At 36.6% G+C, this 27,841-nt stretch overlaps 1 protein-coding gene across 22 annotated transcripts in view; it reads right to left on the bottom strand.

Moving 5' to 3' along the window:
- Positions 1-27,171, bottom strand: part of C2CD5 (C2 calcium dependent domain containing 5) — a 67,376-nt gene extending 40,205 nt beyond the window's left edge. For 4 of the 22 annotated variants that reach the window (XM_056340125.1, XM_056340127.1, XM_056340128.1 and 1 more), the window contains exons 1-9: positions 26,961-27,168; positions 22,848-22,934; positions 20,801-20,972; positions 18,429-18,524; positions 17,744-17,899; positions 15,122-15,320; positions 12,395-12,546; positions 6,904-6,989; positions 1,190-1,298 (exon numbers count right to left, since the gene is read on the bottom strand). In XM_056340125.1, the coding sequence (XP_056196100.1) occupies positions 1,190-1,298; positions 6,904-6,989; positions 12,395-12,546; positions 15,122-15,320; positions 17,744-17,899; positions 18,429-18,524; positions 20,801-20,972; positions 22,848-22,934; positions 26,961-27,050 (1,147 nt within the window). In that variant the 5' untranslated portion in view covers positions 27,051-27,168. Of the gene's footprint in view, positions 1-1,189; positions 1,299-6,903; positions 6,990-9,316; positions 9,512-12,394; positions 12,547-13,526; positions 13,652-14,317; positions 14,383-15,121; positions 15,321-17,743; positions 17,900-18,428; positions 18,525-20,800; positions 20,973-22,847; positions 22,935-26,416; positions 26,454-26,960 lie in introns of those variants that run through there. The other 18 variants (XM_056340121.1, XM_056340124.1, XM_056340126.1 and 15 more) reach the window with 13 other exon arrangements.
- Between the last annotated feature and the right edge of the window lie 670 nt (positions 27,172-27,841).

Below are 27,841 nucleotides of genomic sequence, written 5' to 3'. Positions count from 1 at the left end.
TTTAAAACTTCTGACCAAAACTGATTTTTTTTCATTTTGTCTTATATTTATCACACATAAGTAACCTGTATCAGAATCTATTGAGAATACAGAAGCATAAAACAATTTTGTGGCAAAGAAAGGGATGACTCACATATAAATTATATTTTGGCATTTTTCTTAATCTTCTCTCCACTGTGTAAATAAATCCTAAAAATAGGAAAAAAAGACAATACTATGCACTCACGTGCTGTAAAGAAATCCCTTAAAGTAGGGGGGTTTCATTCAAATTAAGTCTCTGATTTTATTTTGTGTTGTCAGTTTGCTGAATCTTTAGATCAGCACCAATCTACCCAATTACAGAATTACTTGCCTTCGACCACAGGAAGAAGAAAGAAAAGGAAAAAAGATATTTTTTTAACTGCTTTTAAAGAGGCCTTTGCACAAACTTTGTTTTATTACTCCTGACTAGTGCATGCAAAACCACTACAGGTGCTACTTTTTACTCTCCTCTGTCTGCATTTTCAAGTGCATTGTTAACTCCAACGTTTTACAGAGTATTCCTCAGCTTGTCTCAGTGAACGTAACAACACAGTCTTCAGAGTCAAAAGTAACTTAATTCTGATGTCAGCACTAGGACACGCAAAATACACATGTTCCAGTACTGGGGTTCCCAGGTAAATATTAAGTAAAAATCTTGAAGTGTTGTTCATTATATGTTTTTAAGAACAGAAACAAAGCTGTAAGGTTTTATCAAAAGAGGTTAAAAACATGTATGGAGATAAACTGTAGTCATTAGTCCTTAAGGATTTCAAGGAGCTGAAAATTAAAAAACATTCACAGTTAAGATCAAGCATTTCATCTTATTTTTGTTTTAATTGAAAATTTGCATCAAGTTTTAATATTAAAAAGTGGTAAAAAAATAACTTAATCCTCAATAATTCAAAGACATTTAGGGCAAAGATACTGGTTTCAGAGTATTTTTGTTACTTCATTAACTTGCTGAAAAGTTTCTCACTAAAAACACACCCTCTGAATGATTATTATTTTTCAAGTTTAAATGATTGTCTGAAAAATATTGAGTTGTTTATACAGTGTTAGAACAGATTTGTATATTCAAATACTGCTATGTTATAAAGTTATAAAGATCTGAAGTATGCAATCATTATGACTGGACTTGGGCAAGGAAGTTGTTCTTGTGTTAACATACCAGGATTGTGAATGCGATCCAGGAGCTTCACAGACCGTGCACTGACAACACCACCAACGTGGACAAGAAAGCCTGGTGGAAAGGTCGTCAAGGTAAAAAACGGAAATTCCTGTTATGATTAAAAACAAACATCAAATGACTGCTTACCAATCACTGCTGATTGCCAATAAACATGCAGTGAATTGATATTTCCCTGAAATACAGGCAAAGCAGTTACATTAGGCCAAACGCTCTTCAGGCTTACTAAGCACTACGTAACCATGCATCTCCATAGACGCATAGTATAATAAAAGCAGAGGTATTATACAGTGTAAGAATACTTTTCCCCCATAAATTGTATCTCAGCACAATTTTAATAAATAATCAAAACTTTACATATTCCTGTTAACAGAGCCTCTATTGGTCCACTTTCAGGATGGCAGCTAAACAACATAATTCTACATTCATTAGCTGATACAAAATAAAGGAACATTTTTCTCCTTTTTTTAGGTCTTAGTGTTACAATTGACTGCAGTCTGATCCTGAAGCACAGGATAAAACAAACTGTAGCCTTGTAAGAATTATGAGTATCTAATTACAGGAGAACATACCTAGAAAATATTAACTGACTGCTCTGCTAGAATCACAAGCTCTACATTAACAAGTAAATATTCATCTTCTAGCATAAAGTCTTTGAAATACAACTGTAAGTTCTTAAACTAAGGAAATCCACTTCCAATTCATTTGCATAAATCGTTTTTTACCAATTCCTAATGAAAATATAGAATTAATAAGTATTAGAAACTACTCAAAAATTTAGTTCATACAAGAGGCAAAGTAAGTGATAATAGTAATTTCTCATGACACACATGATGAAATAAACCAGTCATATTCAAAGAAGGTGAGCCAAAAATTAGAAGATTTTATTTTCTATATTCTATGGGATGTATATACATGTTGATAGCACACTTATGGGGGAAAGGCAAAAGATTTATGTTCAGCAATTTTAAATGCATAGAGGCAAACAAAGAAAAAGAAAAATCATGCAATCATGGTTTGTATAGTCATGATGATTGGTTAAATGGAAAAAATAAACACTCATTATATATGAAAGTACAGTACAGATTCCTTTCTCACGTAATTGAAGTACTTGCAACAGTACAGTTCAACTGAGCTTCTATCTAAACAATGCACATGCTGCAGATTAAATTAGGATCATGGCTCTTCCAGCAATACATGGCATGAAAAGTCCTCTTAAACTAAAGCCCAATGCAAAATTAAAAACTAACATTTCAGAATTCTTAGCACCCATGTTATTAGAACTCTTAGAACTTCTAAAAGGTCCTACAAACTTCAAGTTTTCTGGATTTTTGTTTGACTTAATTTTGAGTCTAAGAGGCAAACTTTGAAATCAACAACCATAGTATCAACAACCAGAAAGGGGGCGGGGCGGGGGGGGGGGGGGGGAAGCCACCAACCCCAAAAAACACCAAAACCTACAGCTGTGCCTTCAAAAGCAGGAACATTTCACCATAGGACTCTGCAAATCTGCTCGACTAATCTGTCTTCAGGAGCACGGATGGATCTCTAGAGAGGGCTCCAGAAAGGTTCTAACTGCAGGTTATCAGAACGGTTGAGAAAGCTCTGACTACAACACAGTTTGAACTACTTTTCTGTAAGTTTTTCATGCCAAAAAATAGAAAAAATGCAGTACATCAGCACTTTGTTAGAACCCTCTTTCACTGTGGCTCTGTAATATCAACTGTTCAGTGAGTCAAAAGTGTACTAGTAGTATTTGTCCCTGTATCCATTACACTCACTCAATATGTAACATACTTGCTCTGTCCCTTGAATACAGTTATCCCACATTAATGACTTAAAAAATAATTTGCTTTCCCAGAAGTACAGAAATCAGTGTATGCATATGCCACCTATATGAAACTCCATTAAACCTAAACTACATTTGTATTTTATACATACATATATATACTCACCCTTACATTGCACTAAGGCAGTACGTAGTGACCAAAGTGAGTGATACTCCATGCTCTCAAGCATAAACAAATCCAATGCTTTTTAATCTCTATTGAGATTCAGAAATTACCTTCTGTTTCTGTTCATTTTCATAAGGTTGCAAGTAATTCTAACATATTCAGACTTCGTTTGCCTGATTCTCTACCCTACAAACCAGGCATAAAACTTCAAACTACTAACATAGTTTCATCTCTGCCAATATATCGATACTTGCAAGCCTATATTATCATACATCTTAAAATAAGACCTATGTCTTATCAGTTAATTTCAGCCACAGACAAGTCTGGGTAACTGACTCATGGAACCATTCTGACATACTCCAATTCCATTAACAATGTCTCATTCATTCTGATGCAGATGGAATTGCATCACTTCGTAAGATGGCTTTCTCCCCACCCCACCCCTTTTTTTTTTTCTTTTTTTTAAGCTCATTTATAGGTTTTAGGGTTTTTAGCATTACGTTACTCAAAAACAATTTCCAGCCTCAATTCAAAAATATAAAAGCTATACTTATTGCATGGAAACAGAAATCCCGTAAGAACCAGATGCAGTACTTCCGTATCACAAATCTCCTCTATTACTGCAATGTGCAAAGAACTACCTCAAGGTGATGCAAGCAGAGTATTCCCGTGTGTGAGGAGACATGATGAAACTTAAAAGTTTCCACGCTACAACTGAAGATGGTTAATTATTTTACCAATGCCAATTCACTGCAACATTTCACAGTCCCTTGACTGCAAAGACCCTGAAAGAACTGTTACTGCTTTAATCCTTGCAACTACATAGAGATTTCATAGCTGGCATTTCAGGAAAGCTTGATAAGGTTAAATAAAATCCTCATGAATATTTGTTTAATACAATACTTTAAAAATGTTTGTGTATACACATACATGTATTGCCAGTATTCTTCTGTTCATACATTTCATACACAGACACACAAAATAATGAAAAAGCACATGGAACAAGGCTACACACACATATCATCTGGTGTTAGTGCCGGCTGAACCAGTTCTCATATTCTCTTCCAGCCATTCATTCGTTGCCATCATCGTACCACTCCCTCAGATAATGCTTGTAATGCTCAGGTATGTTCATAGAGCTTTTAGGGCTGAACCAGAGTAGAGAACTAGTCCACATGATAATACTGTTAATTTCCTGGTTAAATTGTTTTTATTCTAAACACATTTACTGTGCCATCTCACAAGGTGACCAAACAACCTTAAAATTTTTCTTCAGCTGACCTGAGGGGATGGGCTGGATAGTAACAAGAAGTCACAAGAAATTAAAGTTGCTTAAGTCAGCATTTCAGCCAAAAGAATCACACAGAGAACTGCGCTCTAACACAACAGTTATCTAGCAGTGCTCTTCAGAGATGGCGATCAACAGATCTCCATTTTGAAAAGGCAGCAGAAAAGATCTCTCAAGCACTTGCAGAATGCAGACATGGAGGAATAAACAGCAATTGTCCAAGTTGAAGCCAACAGAGACACAAAATACCATTAAGGGCAGCATTTGGCCATTTCTACAAAAATGCAAGCCAATTTTTATGTGTAAAGTAAGCTCACATTTGCCCCCTGACGGAAATAGAGCATATACATTTATAGATAGAAATATACACAAAGATAACTGTGCTGTAGTTACACTTGCTATCAACATGCACCCTGTGAATTGCTAAAAATATACTAATGTAAAATATAACATATGTATGAGTTTTCCACAGCTGGTGTATTTTACTGGAAAAAATTGAGTAATATTACCCTTCCAACAAAATCTGTTCTGGTTTGCAATTAGAGTTATTTAAGGAACACATTAAAACCACATTTGATCAAAAAACAAAGCTGTGGAGACAAACAGTTAAACAAACTCGTTTAAACATGCCTTAGCATTACCATATACCAAATTAAACTGAGCTAATACTCAAAAGAACTTACTAAATATCTAACACATAACTGAAATGTATTATACATACTGAATTTATTCTTTGTTTTCCCAAATAAATGCTACCCTAACTCAGACAAGTAACTACAGTGCCCTATTTACATGTGCAATATCAAAATAAAAAACCTTGTGTTATTCATTCTATGTAAGTAACTCAACTTTAAGGTAACCCTAAGAGGTAACCATAGGAAAAACACATCCAATATGAAGCTTTCAGAAAGACAGTATGCACGTGGTTTTTGTATCAATTCACAGTCCGCATGCTTGCTAAATCATCATCAACAGACTCAACATTTTATCATCCTATTTTACGGTATTTTTTTCCCACTAGAGAATATACAGGCCTTATAAAAACAATGTGCTAATAATTCAAGCTCTAAAAATACATCAAGTGCTCTTAATATACATTCCTAATTGTTTCTAAAAAGCTTCCTAAGGAAGTAAAAGATCAGCCATGAAATGTCTGAAATGCTAGCAAAATCAAAGGTAAACAGAGAAAAGGCTCTTCTTAAAGCATGTTTTTCAAACTAAAACATTAAAAGCAAATAGCCATGGATTTTTATTTAAAGAGAAATTAAAATTGTAATTGAAATGTATCAACATGCAAAATACTAAGTAAGCAAAAATATGCCGATCTGATAAATGCTCTTAAAATAACAGAACAAGTATTAAAAAAACCTGCATAAACAAGATTACAACGAAATCTGAAGAACCTCACAAAAAAGAAAATCAAAATATTTCAAATAATTGTTTTGAAATCCTCAATACAAGAAAAAAGGGCTACAAAAAGTGTCACACAATGTTTTGGAACATACCCGCCTTCTACAGAACCTATGAGGCGATCCTCCCTTAGCAACGGATAACACAAAAAATGAGAAGAGAATCATCGACTTACTCAAAATGTTAGCTATTCACTTATATTTTACAGATGTCGCTGATTTTGTTTTCAACAAACGTATAGGGTTCTACGTAAGTAGTTCAGACAGTCAGAAACTGTAATTAAACTAGAATTTATTTCAAAATTGCAAAGCAGTCGTATTTCTTCAAGACAGCTCACTAATAACATTTTGACAAAATCAGTATATAAGCTATCAAAAAAGTTGCAAGCACGCATTCCAAATTTACACAAAGAATTAAAAAAAGTGTTTTTATTATACAGCCTATTCAACATAATAACAGATAGCATTTTTAGTCCTATAGAGGTTCTTAAAAGAACTGTAAATCTATAAAGCTTGTTTAGGGCTTGTTTAAGTTACCAGTTTTTAAAGGCTACATGCACACCATACCACGTAGTAGATCAAAGGCTAAGTTATGCATCAAACTACTTTTCAAAATTGAAAGTTTTCACAATTATAACTGGGATTTTCACCTTCTTTAAATCTATTCCAATGTTTCTGAATTCGGCTTCTGTAAAAACTTAACTAAATACATGATAATAAAGAGTTTACCTTACACAGGCATCAGTAACAGAGACTAAAGAACAGTAATTTTCGCTGTAACTATTTCTTGTAACACCAACCGTAATCACTGTGTGTTGTGATTACAGTGCTGTGCACATTACAGTTATTTGCTCCACTTTTCTTAATTCTTTAGTAATATATTAAAATTTGTGTATAAAAGAGCTATTCAACTTCTAACATCTGCAGTAAAAACCTAAAAATTACACACACATTTAAACAGAAAGTAGCAAGGAACCACTTAATTTACTACAAACTAGATTTTCACTTTAGTAGATCAGAAGTTGTAAGTATAAAATGCCTTACCCTTTGTTCCAGAGCCGACTGAGTCTGTTGTCTTAAAAGAGTTTTAAACGGCCCCCCTTCTTTTCCAGCACTCCCACTGCCCATTCCTGAAGAGTATCAGTACAAATGACATTCAAAGAAACATATTATAATTTGTAATCAAACTTTGATTTAAAAATATATAAAATAGTCATTGAAAACAATCAAATTATTCCCATAATTCTAATTCTCAGGGAAAAAAATGCTGAGCATCACAGTTTAATTGGCGGGGGGGAGTTGTTTTGGGGTTTGGTTTTCACATGACTAGTGGTGTTCTTTTAGCATTTGGACACCAAAAAAAATTAAGATCTTTTTCTGCTATCAACCTGAAATAAAATTTAAAAAACCCTTCAACATACAAAGACTTAAAGATCTGTGCTTTTTTCCTAAGACACACAACTTGTGGGTTTTTTTCTTGTTACTATTGTGGAGTTTTGCCTATGGTTTCAATATACATCTACCTCCTCTGCTTTTCACAGGTTTCTACATCATCAGATTTTCAGCCCTTACCAAAAAGGGCTGCAAAATCACCACTAAGTCCACACTGTTGAATGATGATTCTCTGACAGATTACTCTAGCCAAGTATCTCTCCCTACTATCATAATTTTTTTAAAAAGTAGTAACAATCAGGCTTTCTCAAAGTTTCAGAATAACTAAATCACCTTTCCTAATCACTGGGAAGAGACTATACACATAATTACAGCAGTGAAAAGCAATGCAAATCCTTTGATTTGAGATATAAACTGAAAAAAATTACCGATTAATTTTCTTTAATATCTATGCAATGAAATATTCGCTTATCTGATTCATTCCAAAAAACTAAGGACTACTGCTCAGCATTTAAAACTGCCACACTGATTACTATATTTGCATACGCATAACCTGCAGATTATCTGTAAAATGAAAATAAGAAAGAAACTCCAATTTTGCATAATATGGGTAATTTTCTTTCTTTCTTTCTTTCTTTCATATATTTTACTCCCATATATTTTACACCCACCTCCCCAGTACAGGAGCTTTTCTGAAGAGATGGAAAGTTTTAGATACACAAATACCTTCACTATTGAATTAACTGTTATCAAGGAACTGTACTCTTAACTGAGTGTGTCAAGATGCAGGTTATATGTATGACAGAAGGTTATCTGCTCTACGGTTTGAAATCACAAAAGTAAAAAAAATAAACACATACCAAGATTGTGTTTTTCCTAAAGTAAACACAATGCTGGTGAATCAGATTTTCTTGGTAATATTTCATGCCTGAAAACATACTATCATTGGTATTTCTTATATCTAAAACCATTAGTGCTAACTGGACAAAGCAAAAATAAACACCTGAGTTGTACAGGAAATCACAGGATTTTTTTTTTAAAAAAAAAAAGTGTCAGGAGCAGGATGAAATACAAACAGCACAGTGCAAACAGTTATGAATGAAGCCAAGATTTTTTTTTTTTACAGAATTTGTAACTAGTTTAACATAACTTGATAGTTTTATCTTCTGATCAAGCATCTAATAAACATGAATGAGATTGTACATATACAAAGTGCAGTTATATGTTTTAACCAGATCTGGAAATAACACCAGACTTAATAATATATGTTAATTCATTCCTAACATTTTCAAGAATTACCAGACTATCATTACCATATAATTAAATATTAAAATAGTATAATTTTTAACAAATATTTTTAGCTGTTCTTGGATAAGGAAACAAAAATAGTATCTGTATAGTCCCATTAAACAAGATTAAATTGCTTTTACTATTTGGCATTGATTCTAAATATCATTGTCAGGGACTATACAATATTTAATACAGACAAACAGCATAAATACTGGACATGAAACAAACTCAAAGAAATACAAACTAATCAAAAGAGTTTCTACAGAAAAAGCAGTAGTATCAACTATTTAAATCTGTGAAATAATGCATGTCAGTGAAATGGAAAAGGAGGCAGTACAAATAAAAAGTTTGTACAGGCTTTGTTAAAAAGATTAAAAAGCTAGCCACCTGATAGTCATTATTTCAATAAATTATGAATGAATTAATGAGCAAGTGCTTGTTCCATGCAAAATATAGGAACAACTGAAAGCAATAAGGGGGGGTAAAACCCCCAGAATTTTAGTCCAATTACCAAAGGAAGCTTTGCAAGGGTAAAGGATAAAGTTCTGCAGCATAAACTACATATGTTTCAAATCCTTAAGAATCCCTGAAGCTGTTTAACGTTTCTGGGGCAGAGGTGAAAGATGGTATGAATAGTCATGTAGCCAGCAGTTTTCAGAGGCTAACTGAACAAAAACAAAAGGTTATAGAAGGCTGTGTGTTAAATGCCCCTATATTAAGTAACAACAACATTTTCTTAAAGGTTTAATTAAAGGCCAGAATAGATTGATCCTACCAGAAGCAGCCAGAAGCAGCTCTTCAGTGAAAGAAACACTTTTCCTCAGAACAACTGGGCTGACATGGCTAGAGTGTAGAGGGTTAAGGCTAGACCCCGAGAGGAGGAGACAGGACTTTTTAAGATGTGGGGAATCACAAGAGAGTGTAGGGGAGCTGGGAAACAGGAAAATCCTAGGTCCCTGTGGGGAAGGTGCTGTGGAGGAAAGTAATAGAGACAAAGAGATGTAGATTCAGAAGATGACTAAAGAAACAGACGGAAGAAATCAAAATGAAGCCTTTTTTTTTTTTTTTCTCTCCAAATGAACCAGCACTTACTGCTAAATTATTTCTCAACATACAAAGAAATGGAATGACAATACAGTTCCACAATGTGAATGAGAAGCATATTCTCAAAAATAATGACCTGATTAACTTTAGTTTGAAATTAACTTCTTTAAAAGCCATGGTAATCTAACATTTATTTTAAATTTTCTGCAAAATTTGATAACAAATACTATGGAGTAAAGGCTAAATAACAAAGTCTTCTCACACACTTAATCTGATTGCTTTCATTATTTAGGTACAAAAAGTTATTTTCCAGAGAAGCCATGGATTTGCTTTATGACTCTGAGTTCTAAATCTCGTTGAATTTTAAGTTCCCACAAAGAAAAGGAGTTCTGACCTTCTCAATTTCCTCCAAACATATACTATGTCACATCAAAATGTATCACCTGATTAAAATGTCACATTTTTTGTCAGTTTGATATTCTCTTAGTTTGCAGTGGCGTAAATATCACTATTCACAGAAGTCGTCCAATTTCAAACCAAAACAAGCTTTCTCAGCACAGAATAATTTCCCCTTATATTTAGACCAGATACAGATGAGAATGGATAACACAAACACAACTGTATTTTATAAAAGACACTAAGATCCTGATTTGGAGCTACTGAAAACTAGATGCTTAAGCAGATCCAAGTTTCAATCTCCTGTATTTAGTTACTCATATTGTGAAATTGTGGTATCTGCACTCTTTTTCCAGGTTAGTCTCCATCTCAAACATGTGAACACACTAGCTACCTGACTGAGAAAGAGAGGAACAAACTGTACTGCAAAAACATCAGAAAATACTTCATTTCTCACATCAGCCAATCTTGAGTAATGAGTATCTCAAATTTGATGTTTAATGTGTCATGTGAGATGTTTGCATTTCTTTTTTTTTTTTTTTTTTTTTTTTCAAAACTAGCATCACCAACATTCATACTGAAATATTCCAACACAGTAACAGTCTTAGGAAATGAAAACAGATGGCTAAACATATACAGTGAATTGTTAAAAACAACATACTGAATTTAGTATGTTACGGAAGTATCTTGTGTACATCATCGAATTTTTGGTAAAAGGTAAAACAAATGACTCAAGAGGTACGGTCCTTTTACGCTATTAAAATTCAAAACCTAGTATGTCACATCAAGACACAGAGTTTTTAAATGCAACCAGCAAATCCTCTTTAGACAAGCTTCAGTAGCAGAGTTAAAAGCCGCTAAAAAGACAGTGCTAGCAAGCAAAAGTATGCCCACTATTAACTTTAACACTAAAAAGATAGCTAAAAAGTATCTTTATATACTTGAAAAATGCCTAAAAATAAGAGGTACCAATTACACAATCTGCTTCAGTTCTGAATGAACTGACGACTAAAGACGAGAGGGTCCATTCACCTACAGAACATCACCAGGAACGATATTAAGGTTGCTGCTTTAAAACTTTACAAATTCATAACGAGTTGCCACCTTCATGAATTCAGAACATTTACATCTATAAAGATGACCATGTATGTTACATTTAAATTCTTAATACAACACGATCCTTACCAAGGAAAATCTGACCAAAAGAAACAGGTTTTCAAATATTCAGTAAACCAAACACATGAATTTGTGGTTCTCCCGCATAAAAAGCATCCAGTTATATTTCTAGGTCCTTTAAACAAGGGACCACCACAGGTTATCCACAGAACACTCACCACTTACACAAAAGAACAACAACAACAAAAAAAAAAGTGTCCTTTTGCTTGTGTTTTTAAAAAGGGCAGAGAAGACAGTACTAAGACATCTTCCTAATTGGGAATATTTTTTAACAGATACCTAGGGAATAAACTAGTTAAAATATTTACTAGAACTGCATTTGAAGGCAACATTTAACTTGTCAGCTTGAAAAAATAATTGCAAGGGGTGCTATCAAGTAAAGCTGAACCAACTACTTCAATATGCGTAAAAGTTTTCTAGATTAGATGGAGACAAGAATGTTCTGAGCTTCAAATACCACAACTTAAAACAGCATTTAAAAGGCAACCAAACTTTTATAAACAATTCTGCAAAATATTTTGCCCTACAGTAGCAAAACTGGTCACAAAATGGAGAATAAACAGATAATAATTCTTTGAGCTGTGCTGACATTACTGACATGATTCTAACCACAGACTGAAAAAAAAGGAGGGAGAAAACAAGTCGAAGAAATAATGATAGACCAATGAAGAAAGAAAAATGCCTTTTTGAAGATGTCTGGAGTATAATTTAATTCACTTTCAAAATGTATAGCCATTTCCATATGCCAAGGAGATAAAAAAAAGACAGCAGCTGCTACATTTCTAGTATTGCATTTGCAAAAAGGAGTTAAAAATCACAGAAAAATGTATACAATATACTTATCGTACAACACATTAGGCTTGAAGACTACATATTAGTAACACTGTCCTTAACGTACCATGGTAAGAAATGCACTCCCATGATTTGTAATATGAAATGGAGGAAATAAGAAAAAGGCAAGTACTTTGGACTCCCTTAATGTGCTAAGATGTTTTATTTTGACTTGAATACAGTTGTGTCACAGATGTCATTTTAACTTTATCCGGAAGAGTGGAAATATAGGCAGGATTTAAATTTTCACCCTAGTGAAACCTCTTCAAGCTTGAGGTGTGATATCTGAAGTCTCCAATTTCCACATCATTTTGATAACTTAAATGCCAAAAAGCAAAAAGGGGTTGAATGAAAATATAAAAAGAGAAACAGAAATAAAAAAAAAAAGTGGGTGGAAGCGCCTTACCAGTTTTGGGTGTCAAACTCAAATCTGTGTCAGAAGAAGAGGACTGTCGACTGTAGGACTTGGAAGGTGAAAAGGAATAGGTTTGGTTTTTCAGAGGGGTGGAGGGTCCTGATGAATGAGTATTGGGATTGGGATCTTCATTGAAGGGAATCCTGCCAGAAGAAGGTGGAAACATATTCAGTAATCCTGTGCCAAAGGACCTGGCTGACAGCAGCATGATCCAAACACCAGGATGGGATTGGGGCAGGGCCAGCAGCTATTCCTTAGGTGCGAGACTGGGGATGAGGCCAGCGGCAAAGAAATGCTGTTTTACCCATTCAGCATTCTACAGATAGATGCTGATAATCTACAATGAAACAATTAAGCCAAATGAAAGGCATGAGATGTGACAAAAAAATTATATATATGCAAAATAAGAAATTGAAAACCGTTTATGGCTTAAAAATCTGGTCAAATACACAATGCTTTGAGTTAGTTTAATAAAGAAAAAATGATTTCAAATTATATTTGTGTTTATACATATTCGTACATTTATGTATATACACACATATGCATTTTAAGAAAAAAAAAAAAAAAAAATGTTTCCTTATCCTATAGCATCAGCAGCATGCCACAGCTAAAAACAGAGCAAAGAGGAGAATCTTTACGGGAACAACTATATTGACAAACAGTTCACTTATGCACAGATTGACTTACCTGATATCTAAAACCATCTCTTCCACAAATGGCACATAACCTTCCTACAACCACTTTAAAACCTAAATACCATATCTGAATTATTCTTGAAAGCAATTATGAACTCCAATCAAAACATTATTTCCTCCAATAACTGTAAAATAATGAATGTTCCCCAGATATATCAACTTATTTTTAATTTCGTAGGAAGTAACCATGTTAAAAAGAAATGAAGAGTGTGGCTTTGTGGAAGAGACTGATGCATTTTCAAGAAACTATTGCCTTTATTTCAGCAGCTGCACACAGGGTAGTTCTTCACTGACAACAGGTGTCTCCATGAGAAAATGAGGAGAAAAGATGGGTGGTACCTGCCTACACTGCCTGCCTGCCTGCACTTTGCGACCACTGTGCCTGTGGCCTGCCTCTCCCCAGCTCTTGAGTCTGAGCAGTCTCGTACCAGTGTAGATGAGAGTGGGAACAGACACAGAGAAGTTCTGAGTAAGTCGTGAGCCAGTAGCAGTGTGAATTGGGCTGTTGTGAGTCGAGCGGCATCCATGGCTTGGCGGATGAACCAGCGGAGACCTGAGAGAATTTGCAGCCAAGGTGGAAGAAAAGAAAACAATACATACAAACAGGTTGCAAAGTTATGTTATAAATTATTTCAGGGAAGTTTAGCTAGAGGAGATCTCTTACTTTAAGCAGACTCTAAGAATTTAAATTCCTAGCATGCAAGAGTCCAGATGAAATAAAAAGAGAGAAAGGAACGGCTTAAGTACTAGCTCATGAACGTGAATCTTTGGCAACAGGGCATCAAGTTAGTAAAGCCAAGAGTAAGAAGTATTAGATGATTTGAGAAACATTCCCATTTTTTGCACTGAGGGACAATGATTCTGACAATATCCACCACCAAGCTGAACATGGATTACTTGGGGGGTGGAATTTCAACATTTTGCTCAGAGTGAAAGCTACTGATTTATTTAGGAATGCCTTTTAAATTAGTAGTTACCAGGTCCACCTCTGGTTTTTCTTTTTTAAATCACCACTGTTATTTTATGCTGCATTGTATCCAAAAGCTCTTTTGATGGCAATTTTTTTAAATTAAGACAAGTAAACAAGCTATGATATGAAATAGAAACCAGTAATTTTGAGAAGTCAGAGCATATTGATGCCTACATGACAAAAATACCCAATTACTATTGTAATGACAAAACAGTTTAAGTTAATGAAAATGGCTAATTCAAGTAATACCTCTGGAAACACAGCATTAGTAGTATGCTTTTTGGTGGTTTTTTCCTTCCAGAAATTGGATTGCTCTACCAAACAGAAAAATTTATCCAAGCAACAAAGTAGTAACAATTCAAAGACAACTGCAAGTATTTTTCTATTTGTACAAACATTAAAAAATTGCATTTTTAATGTGTTTGGTGCTGCAGTAAATATAACTAAAGATCAAGAAATTCTACCTCTCATCATAAAATGTTTTCTCTGCAAGTATACTGTTCAACTACCTGTTTTGCAATAGCCCTACTTATTCTGCAACAGAAAAAAAGCAAATCACCAAAAAAAAAAAAAAAAAAAAAGACTACTTCAGGGTCATTCTCTAAATGACTGACAAAATGTATCTTCTCTTATATGCTCAGCAGAAACGCTCAAACTTGATTGTACTGAACTTGGAAAATCTTGAACAGAAAGTATATCATAAGAAGCCCTCAAAAATATTTATTGTACAAACACAAGAGTCAAAGCAGAACTAATTATTAGTTAGGAAACTGGTGGATCACAACCCAAGGATACATAATACCGTTGCTACAGAAATTCAAAAAAGCCATATTAAGTAAGGATTACCGCTCCAGCTTCTAAAGAAATAACCTAAGTAAACCAACCTAAAACATTTCAAAACTGTGGAATATAAACTGAGTTGCAGACAAATAAAACTACAAAAGAAAAACAAATTCTGGGGAAAAAAATAAATAACACTGATTATGTAAAACTGAATGAATACGAAAAGAGAGATGAAACTCATTTCCCTACAAACTTGTAATTCATACTTACTCCTTCATTTCTTTGGATGGGGAGTTACATGCAGGTAAAAACGCTGATGTGTTACTTAATTTATCCAACGTGCAGGCTGTTCCTATGGCTCGCACTACTAGTCCAGACTCTCCCTCCAAATCAAAACACTGCAAATAACCAACAACAGCATTTCCTCTCATTTCAAGCACCTTCAAGCCAATCTTCCTTTGTAGTTCACCTAAAAAACAGAGGGTAAAGAGCTCATAATTGTAGTGAACTTTCCCTATGCTCTTTTGTGGTCTTCAGCCTTTGTTTTTGGAAATGCCAACCACATCAGTAAAACAGTTTAATAGATCCAAATTTTACAATATTATGCCAAGCAGCTGGTCACAATCTCTGTCTCCTGTAACACAGTGTGATATTCGTAATTTGCACAGCTTTTTTTCCTTTTTACTCCAAATCTATCTGATTGCCAAAACAACATGTTATTTCAGAAATGTTTTTCTCAGGTGTTTTTTTTTCATTAGGTTTTCCCTTTTTTAATTGGCGGCAGCGGTGGGGGGGCAGATATGGTCAAGGTGTGTGCTGGAACACATGTCAAGTTTCTAAATACTCCTTCACCCAGTTCAGAACAATGCAACATCTTTGAAATCCACGTGGATAAGCACCTATAATTTTTTTATTTACAAATTTACTTAAGCTTGTTTCAACCTCATTCATACTTCTCACTCTTTTTAAATTAATACTGTTTAATATGGCAGCCTCATCTACAAAATTTAACACCAAATAAACAGAACACCATAACAAATATACCACACAATCGCTGCAAACAAGACCGCCACTTCTTTTGTATTAGCTGCAGACAAAGACTGAAAGACTGTAACTGTAAGACAGTGGTCTGCCATAGATGCTTACTTAGCAGAATGTTTAAAAAAAAGTAAATTCATTGATCTATGTAGTTAGATAGCCTTGGTAATACTAGGTGGGAAATGCCATCTCCCTTCTGATGAAATATTTCCAAAATTCTCCATTAACAAACTGACAAGCCTCACTGTCACAGAAGATAGCACAACAGTCCCAATGTCAATGATGCTATGAAATCAAGTGGAATGAGATTACCACTACTGCTTCCTAGAAGCTTGGTCTTAATATTACCAGAACAGGATCCCACTGCAAAATTCTTAACAGAGGCTGAAATTATGCCTGTACTGGTCTCGAAAAATCTCTAAGATTGAAGTAGAGTACGAAAGTTTCTAGCTGAGTGAAAATTGCTATGGATTTCGTTCAAGCCAAGGTTGAGACTGAATTCTTTTCTTCCATCTATAACGCATAGTAAGTATGACAGAGATCTATGAAACAGCCTGGGTCATTCTCAGAAGCTACAGATTTCTTCAGGATTCTTTAGATGTGGCCAACAGTAACAAAGATGGCAATGTGAGACATGAAACAGTATTGTTATGAGGTCTTTTGAGTTTTTGCCTCTTAACCACTGCCATGAATAAAAATATTAATAAAATGTAGCAGAATACTTGCACATGTGCTACTTTATCCACTTTCACTATTTATGCAAGGCAAGAGATATGCAAACATTAATCCTGTAAACTGACACACCACAGAACCTACATTAAAAACTTCATAAAAAGTGAATTCATGTCAGTTATGACAATATTGGTTTTTTCACATTTTTCCTCAAAATGTGTCGGCTTTCCTAATGAAGACACCAAGTAACATCTCCATTATCTCTCTTACGTTGCCCCACTTACTAAAGATACATGCTTGCAAAAACCAACTCACTTTTTTTCAGTATCTTCCTTAAAATACAGCTGTATCTATAAGAAACCTGACAATATTAAGAGCCCATTAGAGAACTTAAACCACTCCCTATCATTCTAGTGGCTATTTTTCATCATTTCTTTGTATTCCTTAGACTTTCAATATTGTCCACCTCTATCAATTGGCTCGTCTTAGTGTGCAAGTCCTAGAGTAGGGGTGTTTTGTTCTGTTCTGTTGGCACTGACACAGGAGGATCTTAGTTCACAACTGCTGTTCATAAGCATCAGTAATACAAAAAAACAAATGCAAAAAATTATCTGTGAAGATACTTGATACAGTGGAAACATCAACTGATTCTAAGCACTGGTCTCTTCAGTAACTGCAGGTACATCCTGCGGAAGTGAGGCAAGACAATACAGAAGTATGCTTGAGAAGCAATGAACCAATCTTGACTTCAAAAAGATGGGATGAGTAAGATAAGTGTTAATACACACTGTATCTGAGATGGTGTCTATTTGTTCACGTACTTCAAAGAGTTCAAAGACGGTGGAGTAGTTTATATTTTAACTGCGTCAAAATTCTAGTAATACTCTTCATATGGGTTAAGAACATCTTTGAGAATGTTCCATAGGTTTCTTTAACCTTGCTAAAAAAACCCAACAAATTAGACAGCAGCATGGCCTCACCACAAAGGAGAAGAAAAAAACAAAACAGTCAGCCATACTGGCCATCAGTAAGGACAACAGAACCTTCAGAAACAGAAGACACTGTGAACTGAAAAATAAACATAATACCAAAAATCATATACAATATTGTCTTAAGCAAGTCACTTGTTTAAATGCTAGTTTTAAAAGCAGCAGTAACCACTACAGTCTACATGTTTAATACCTGACATAAGTGAAATAAGTCTTTGTCTAGCCTCATTCGATGCCCTTGGTGTACGAATTCGGTCTATCCACTGGTATTCTGGGTCTTCATTAACCACAAGCTCTTCCACAAATCCATGAATTATTACTGCTCTGTAACACTTAGGAATAGATGTAGCTGTTAAAAAAAATACAAAAGTGGAAGGCATCAGTCTATGAGCCAAGAATTCCAAAAAACCCCATGAAATTACACATAACAGTTACATGAACAATTCCAGAAAGTAATCCACACTATTTTCTGTAAAATGTGGACATATCCAAGCAGTTTTGTTCTGGGAGACCCTGGAACACAAATAACCGTCCAGTGTATCAGTTACAACATACCATTATGAAACCTTGCCACTTTGTGCTTCTTTAACAGGATATACACCCAAAATAACACAGTGAGTATATACATATGCACTGAAATGCAACTTAGGAAAAGCAGAGAATAACTTATTTGCATTGTTTTGAAATATGAAAAGCAAAAAATTATTAAAAAAAAAAACAAACAAATTAAATTTCCTGCATTTACTACTGGCTTCAATGTAATCTCCACTGGCCTTAGACAATGAGCTGGTGAAAGAAGAGAAACTGACAGAATAGGGAAAGAAAGAAAGAAGGGAGGGGAAGTTTTCTGTTCAAATGAATTTTTTTCCTCTACTTACTGCAAAAAAATTTGACTCCACAGGATGACTGCCTGAATCTGTTTAAATCGTTGAAGAGATCTACCTTCACCACCACATTGATCTCCCCGCGTATACCTATTAATAAAAGACATGAAAAATGAGAAGCTGTATCACAAACAAATACAAAACTAGCCCTATTAATTATTGCCTATTATTAGTAATCAATGCACTTTCTACTACCCATGAGTTAGTTTTTCTGCAAAGAATGTACTATAACCCTGCTAGAGCCACTTGGATCAACTGGCAGTTCACCTGTTAATTCTAGCCTAGGCCAGAGGAGCAGGAAGATACTTCCTTGCCTCTCAGGTCTGCTGCAGAGACACTGTCTCAGAGGAATTTTCTAGTTCAGCCTTTGAGGCTGAAGCTATGCAAGCAACAGTCCTCAAATACCTGCTGCACTGAACAGGGTTTCAGACGTAAGACAGGATTGGGAAAAAGAGAAGCCATTAGCCGCCTGATACTGCAGTGGCCTCTGCTGCAGTCTCTCTGCTCCTTTGCCCTGTACCATCAGTGCAGGAAGGGTATAAAATCAGTATCTAAGTACCATGACTGTCCCAACAGATAAGTGGAAGAAATATTCCCAAACTCACTTAATACAGATGTCTTGATACTGGAGTCCTGTCCACATCAAAAAGCTCTGACCAACACCAAATAAGATTTTAAATTTTCTCCCTAAAATGTTTTCAAAATCACAGTAAAGCTAGTCTCCAAAGCTGAACCCAATGAGAAAATTTATGGCTCTTTCTAGAACCACAAAGTGGCACAGTAAATGTCTGTAAAACACTTTAACTATGAGAAGAAATGTATAAAAAAATAAGGTATTACAGACTTTTTAGACAAAAGTTTAATTTTTGGCCTCAATTAAACCTTACTAATAACGAAGTATTTCCTCAACACAGCCATTTTTTTATTTTTCTACTTCCCTATTCTGAGCTTTTTCTTCTTCTTCCCCATCCAGTAACAAAATCATTTCACATATTACAGGTTCTGACATATTGAGGACTAAAATTCTTGGTAAGTCTGATCTCTAGTATCTTCAGATGCGTTTATCACTTAAATATATGACACTCTAATAAAAACATCAGATCTGTAATTGAGTCTGACATTATTGCAATAGTCAGCTAGATTCTATCTTCCAAAACACAACAGAAAGAAATCTTCAGTTACTATAACAGGAAATGCCTCAGGCCCATATATTTTCTTGGATAATCATGTTGAGGTGCAAAACAAAAGATTTTTTAATAAAAATTTATAAACAACAGTGGGTTTTTTTAGGAAGCACCAATTAATGTTTGCCAAAGATCAAGATAATTAGAATCTACTGCTATAAGCATGAAAACATAAGAATTCTAATTTTAGTTAAATAGAAAAAAAGCTGTGAAATAATAACAGATCTAGAAAATTACAGAAAATCTAACTCTGACATGCAAGTTGTACACATCCTGAGACAAGTATTCCCTAATTTAACTTCAAAAGAAAACATACAATAGAAAGATGGGACTAGAATAAAAGGGTAAGAAAACATGTATTATTTCTCAGAAAAAACACCTTCAGTATAACTGTTTTAAATGTAAAAAAATACTTTTCATCAGTTATGCCGATCTTCTAGTAAATACCATTAATTATTTCCATACAACAATTCATGATTAGCTTTTAACACAGTTAGATCATTTAATGCATACTGGATACTGAACAAGGGTGGTAATGACAACCACACAGATGTTCTGCAGTAAGGTACGCAAGCAGCAAGCTAATTCCTGTAAACTAACCTTGACCTTCTGGGACCAAAGCTGTGTTTCATTAAAATCAAAGGCAAAAATATCATTAACTTCATTTTCTCATACCTTCTGGACATTTGGATGAAATCTACCTAGCACTGACAGTACCTTCCGCAGTGAAAAGGAATTTCATCCTGTATTTTATGTTGAAGATATGTCACACCCTGTCCCTCCATCTCAAATGAAGTTTATCCCAGAACCTAGGAAGGCACATCCCAACTGACTTCAAAAAAAGTATATTCTTTTAGTAAACAGGTGGTAATAAGAACAGTACGTTTGGGTCTTTTTTTTAAATCTAAATTTCACAGTAACTATTTTAAACATCATGTGAAGATTTTTTTCCACTTGTCACAAGCTCTGTGGAAGGCGTTCTGCCAAGCACTAGCCTGAACTACTATGCCAGAAATTTTCTCATGCCAGAAATAAGGAAAAAAACTGCCAGAAAAGCAGCTTCCTAGGTCCCAAGGCTAAAATTATTACAAATTTCTGAAGACAGCTTACAGAAATGAAGATTGTAAGAAGCAGATTACATCTCAAACAACACTGCTTTACTTTTAAATTAGCAAATCTTACCATGGATGGTATCATAAATTGGAAACCATCCTGAAATAACTGTAGCTGCTTCACTATACAGCAAAGGATCAATATCTATGTACACTTTGCCAATGGCATCATTAGCGCTGTAGGTATCATGATCAAGAACGGTGATCTGAAGAGGTTCATCTTGTAGCTCTTCATCATCTACCTAGAAACAAATATTAACATGGAATCTGAGCATTTAAAAAAAATACAGGGACACACTGCTGAAAAACAAATGAAAGAAATAGGAGAGGTAATTATGTACGGTGACCTGACACACATAAATCCATAATTTTGATTTTCTGTATCGAAACAACACATTCACTTATTTTGATTTTACCCTTCACAGACAGGTGAGATTCTGGAAGCAGAGAGTAATCACTGGGAGAAAAACAGAAAAGCAAAATTACAGCGATCACACATTTTAAAATGCTACAATTTGTTTCAAGTCACATTCCCTAGGTTGTCTACCCACCTCCACAATACACACTTTTCACAAAAAAATGAAAATTTAAGATAAAGCATCTCAGAGGACTATTATACTCTAAAGTTACGATTACTGGTGCTCTCACCCTTCCAAACTGCTCAACGGCTTAAAAGAAGACAAGACATTTTATACAACCCACTGTAAAAATTCAGTAATTTCAGACATGCACTTTCATAAATAAATGCAATAACTATTTAAGATGTACATAGATAGACATCTACAATTTCTTTGTGTTGAACATTACAAACCAAGAATCCGGTTTGCTAAATGCAATGGGATGACTCCTGAAAGTGTTTGCAGAATTATAACATGTGATCTTGCAAAAACATCAAAGTACACACACACGCACACACTTACGATGTCTTAAGCAGTTAGTGTGTTTCCACTCTTTGAAATGTGGAATTTCTTTTTTTTTTTTCCCCCCCAATGTTGTTGTTTGGCTCTTTTCTTTCCCAAATCCATTTTTCCATGCAAAAAAATAAAATTTTGAGAGTTCTGTTATTGTCAAAAAAACTCCTTCTGTATGAACAGAGTTAACTGTCCACGCAGATCAACTCCTCCCCCTCCCCAAAAAAAACAACCCCTGGAACTGAAAGATAAAAAAAAAGAAAACCAACTGAACTTCAACACCACAGTACTACTTTCTAAATCAACATGGATTTCTGATTAGGAGATGCTCATAATCAAGCGTTCCGTGTTAATATTCTGCCCAGCCTTACTATTCGCTTTAAAATATTTCTAACATTACCAGCTATTACATCACTCATTAAATGTACATGTATTTACAATGATGTTTACATTGTGATATTATCTTAGAACACTATAAACAAACCACTACTAAATATTCCAATGTTTTAACAATTAATTCATTCTGAACATCATTACATACTTCTTTTTTAAGTAAAAAAAAAAGCTGTAGTAACAAAACCAAAAGAAAAATGAGGTACTTGTTCAGGGCAAAATGTCAAAGGACAACACTGAATTGGATCCTAGAAAGCAGTAAGTAATTACAGGAAAATGCTGAGTGCCCTCATTATTACATAAGGAAATGGAAAAGAAATTGTCCAATAATTGCTGTCCAAGCTCTTTATTTTGTAATTTTCTCATAGGAATTCTCCATTTTCTTCATCAAGTGCATTGTTTTTGCAACCCAAAATAACATTTCAAATATCTATTAACTTTCTTACTCAAAATTAACCCATTAAAAATATATTAGCATACCCATACTGATATCTGAAAGCCTAATCCATAATGCTGTTTTCCCCCCACTTCCACCTGTTTTGTCTTTTTTAGTATTACCCAGATTAACACTGGAGTTGGATCCAATCTGGCAAGCTTTTATCTTTACAAACAGTTCTAAAAAGCCAATGAGACACCTTTAGCAAACAAGGTCTTACTGTATACAGGTTTGCTGAAAAGGCTTCATGTGTATTTAAAGAGAAATACACTTCACTCCTCAAAACTTATTTTCTGCCTGAAATGAAATTATTTCATTAAGGGCATCTAAATCAGAGCATCTATATGGATACAGGCAAACTCTTGAAAAATACTTACTTCAAATTTAAACCACTCAGAATTCCACTGAGGATTAAGTGATTTGGGATACACATCTGTCTTAAATGTTGTATTTCCAAACTTTACCTAAAAATACAAGCATTCAACTATTAATAACAAATATGAATAAAGAAATCTAGAAAATAATTAAATCTACACATGCCAAAAATTTCAAATACGTATTTCAATAGTATCAACAAGTCTTTTTCACTGAGTGGCTTTGTTAATCGATTCACATATATCAGTAAGTAACTTCCCATGTATCAACACCACTTCCAATAAACCTCTCCCACTATTAAAATCGTTTCTTTTCCTTTTCAATCAGATGAGAGTAAAAATATCACTTATATTGGCAATTCAAAGTCACCTGGTATAACTTCCTTGCCTTCTGTTTAGAAATACTGTAAGCACAAGTATTCTATCTAAATATTGATAGTTTGCCCTATTACTGTTCTCTCTCGAGTTTCTAAATCAGCTATATTGACAATTTATAAAAGAAATATAGAAATAAATGGTAAAGTTAGCAAATTTATTTCTTAAATTTAAGAAATCACCCCAGATATACACCAGAAAATGACTGACACCATCTCCATTAACTGCAATCTTAATACGCTGAACACTTATCAGTAAATTTAGAGCAGCAAGGGGGAAACACCTTACAACTTTCTATTCCTTTCTTAAAATATAAAAAACTCCATAAAGCATACAGGCAAAAAGGTCAGAGGGACTACATATATGCATGCATCTACATATATCCTTATATCCTCCAGTTACTGAAGATTAAATATTCTCCATACTTCTACTGATTAACACACCGTCAACCACATAATAGCCTATTTCAGGAATTTCCATCTGGTCTTCATAGCAGTCTATTTCAGGACAACCCCATTTGTGGTTTGTTTGTTCTTTTGGTTTTGTTTGTTTTTTTATAAAGTGAAATTGAATTTTTGTGATGCTCCATATATCAAGAAACCATGCTGCGCAATGCAAGAGCCTTTATTTCACTGCAGCTTTTATTCCAAACCATTTACAAACACTTGTAGTTCTCTGAATGTTGCCTCTCAAAATGATTAGTACTTCAACTAATAGCAAGTATCTGATGGTACTTACAAATACGCAGTGTTTTTGAATTCATTCAAGATGAATGAAGACAATAAAGAGTGTGCTGATATTGAGGAAACACTGCAGTTAAAGATAACTGTGCCTTCTGAATGACATTTTCTTTTTAAAAGTCTAAATGGATTTTAGAGACTAAATTTAGGCTTACCTTTTGAAAACTGTATAGCAATTTTAAAACACTTTTGCTCAAGAAAGTATAAACATTTTATACATTTCAGTAATATGGTGATTACTTTGCACAGGTGCATAGTGCAACTCTAAAGAGATTCTGCACTTGCTTAAGTACACTCAATTAATTGAAAAAGCCTAAAGCACTGCAAAACTGGACTACGAGTTCCCACTGAGCTCTGTATATACAACCATAGTACCTCAGTTAAGAGAACTCTTTACAGCATTTGTGACCAAAGAAAGAAAAAGAAAAAAACGGTGGGGTCTCCTATTTGATTCAATGAACAGTAATCTTTTTTGAAGAGAAGTTACTCCAAAATAAGCTTAAAAGTTAAAAGCCAGAGTGGTATGAAAACACAGGATTAAGCAATCTTACTGTAAAAAATACATCTACCTATCAAAAGGTGGAGGCAGCCTATGTGCATACAGAAAACTAACAGCACTGCCACTCAGAATGTGTTGTCATCACACAAAGCAGTATAATAAACTTGACACGAGTTTCAACTGAGCTACCTTATATACCAGAAGCTGCCAAGATGGAACAGCCCAGAGCTCCACCCAACCTATTTTTACATGTTATCTGGGGAGTAAATTAGTTCCCCTGGAGCCCCAGGCAGCTATAACTGAACTTCAGTAGCCAAGCTAGTTCATTAAAGCTAGTAGAGATAATCAAGCACTACGCTGCTGTCCGCTGTACAAATTTAGAAGCACAATTACAGAAAAAAATGTGTTAATTTGCTCCAGATCACACATGCTGGCTATGTCCAAGTCATGCATAACCTGAGCCAAGTAAGAGCTCTAAAGCTTTTCTCATTTTCTTTTCCAATGCCAGATTTATATTAGAACATTTAACAAGGAAATTAAAGGCTACTAATTAAGTAGTACCTTTACATTACTTCTGCTTTTCAATTTTATTTAAGTGAAAACGTTTTGTAAATGTTTTCACCAGTTTTTCACAGAAAATAACTGTTTCAAGCTCAAGTTATTTTGAGATAAATCTCACCTGCTGCTTTGCCTACTCCACATGTGGAAAGGGTAGTTCCCAGAGCCTAAATAACAGTCCTGTCTAAATAGCAGGCCCCATCTACACATTTCTTTAGCTTTCTTTGTGCCAAGACATTCATGAAATTGCACATTAACCCAGATAAGCAAACAGATCTTTCTGAAAAAAATTAAGTTTCCCTTTTTTGCTAAGCTAGTCTTTAACTAGATGAATTTCGCAATCTGTTTTGCTACACAGCTTTTCAGGCAGTAGGGCTGGCACATATGGAGCAGCGTTGACAACAACAGACCAACAAGAGATCTGAAAGCATAAGAACAGGCCAAATGAAACTCAAGAGAACTGTATTTCCTATTCCTATTTTTTCTGTCCCCTAGTTGCACACATCAGACTTGTTGTAGGCTGCCTATTAATCAAATTTAGAATTACAAGAGAAGTCTTTATAAATTAAAAACTGATGAAACATTTGAAACCCAACACTGAAATATTAAGTTAAATGACAGTCATTCATGTAATAAAACAGAACTGTGTACTATTTCGGCTCCGTTAAAAGGCATGCGAGAAATACATTTTCACTTTATTACCAATTTACTGTCCCCCTAAGCTATGTGCTTAGTGTCTGTCTTATGTCAGTCGTATATTTTATGCACCAAATGAAGATGACCCCACCAAACAGGACTTACATACCCCAAATCTTTTTTTATACCAGTATTACCAGACTTTTCAATTTATACAGTTCCAGAAAGATGGTCTGTTTTCCTAAATTCCACTATTGTGCCAACCTCAATTACTGTTAGTAGCTGAGCATCTCTTTTGATGCTCAACATTTTTTTGAGCATGCATTTACATAGCACGCCATTTTTAAACACCTCTTTGCTTCTTCTAAGAGTATGATTTCTGAATCTGTTGAACATTTCTGAAAGTCTTTAAGTTATTCATATTGGAAATAATGAATCACAAAAGAGAAGGATCACATCAACTTATTCTACAATCCCTTCCTAAAAAATGCCCTAGATATTGCCTGCTAACTCTAAGACTGTAAAGAAGGGTGAGGTTAGGTACTCTTGGTGCAATTAAGTGATTTAAACAGGCAAATGATATTCAGTATTTGTGCAATAAAGGATCCTCTGAAAATATCGTATTTCCAATGCTTTAAATAGGAAAATTAATATTTGCCTTAAAAGTAAAGCCTGTACAAGCACTCTACACTTCATATATTGAGAGATGCTAATGACTTAAACACGCTTTTACCACTTCTCCAGCCTGTTTACAAGACGCCTACCGAATCCTGAGACGGGTTCCATTTGGCTGTCACACCAACAAGGGTCACTCATTAACAACTTCCAGCCAAGGCAGGCTGAGAAAGAACGGAACGCTGCTGAAGTGCCATCCCAGCCCTGGTCGGCTGTCAGCTAAAAGGCCTGGGCGCACCAGCAACTGCTTTATAGACACCCCCGCGCTGCGGGGCCCGGGGCGCTGCCTGCCGTTCCGCAGCCCCCCAGGCGGGGCTGCCCCCCCCCGCCGCAGGGCGCGGCCGAGGAGCCGCCCTCAGGCCGAGGCCGGGGCCGCCAAACGCGCCCCAGGGCGGAGCCGCCGCGGCAGCAGCGTCCCAGGCAGCGCCCCGGCGCTCCGCGGCCGCGGCCGTGACCGCGGCGGCACCTGTCACCGCGGCGAGCCCGGCCAGCACGGGGCGCCCCGCGGCACCCACCCCCTCCCCCGCTCCCGGGGGCGCCGCGGCGGGGCCCGGCAAGTGCCGCAGCCGCGCGGGCGGCGGGCAGGTACGTGGGCCCGCGGCGCGAGCCCGCCCGCCCCCCCCTCCCGCAAACCTCCACAAAGGCGTCGGTCAGGTCACTGGCGCGGTCCATCACCGGCAAATGGCGCCCTGCCACGATTTTGACCTTCAGCTTCCCCGGCATCTTCCTCCGCCTCCCCCCGGCTGCAGGGAGAAAACAACAGCGCGTGTCCCATGGACCGGCACGGCACGGCACGGCACAGATCGGGGGGGGGGGGGGGCTGGCGGCGGGGGGCAGCGGACGCGCATGCGCCACGGCGAGCAACGGTCTGCGGCTGCCCGCCCATGCCCGGCGCCGCTGCCCGAACCCGGCGCCGTGACGCAACGCGGCGGGGAGGGAACGGCAGCCGGGCGCATGCGCTGCTTGCTGGGTCGTTACCGTAAGAGGCCGACAGAGCGGGCGGCTCTGTGTCCTCTCCCGCCGGTGGCCAGGCCCGGGGACGCCTCGGCGCGTCACTCGCCCAGGCGGTATCGCCGCGCTCTTACGCCAAGATGGCGCCGCGGGCACGGGGACGCCGGTGGGAGTCGGGCGCCGGCTCCTCCATGGGTTCCGTGCTAGCGCCGTGGTTGCGAGTCCGAGGGAAGTCAGGGCGCTTAAGCGCCGAGTCATCGATGCCCGGGACAGCCGTGGCTACCGCGGGCGGCCCAGGCTGGCCGTGGGACGGGACGGGCTGGGTTGAGGCCGCCTGCAGCCTCTCGCGGCCGGGCCGGGGCTGCGTCGCGGCTGTCGCCGCGTTCAGCCTTGTGCCTGCGGTTCCGTGGGGCCCGGGGCCGCGTGTCGGGCTGGGCCCATCAGCGTCCCCGGCCGCTGCGGAGGCCCCGCCGCGGGTGCGGCCTGCTCCGGGCGCCCTGTCCGCGGCTCCCGGTGGCTCCGGCCCGCTTCGCGTCCGGCTGCCCCCGGGAAGGACTCGGTGC

The sequence above is a fragment of the Falco biarmicus genome, chromosome 5, assembly GCF_023638135.1.
Source record: "Falco biarmicus isolate bFalBia1 chromosome 5, bFalBia1.pri, whole genome shotgun sequence".
Classification (NCBI taxonomy): domain Eukaryota; kingdom Metazoa; phylum Chordata; class Aves; order Falconiformes; family Falconidae; genus Falco; species Falco biarmicus.
This window is presented reverse-complemented; position numbering and strand designations above follow the sequence as displayed.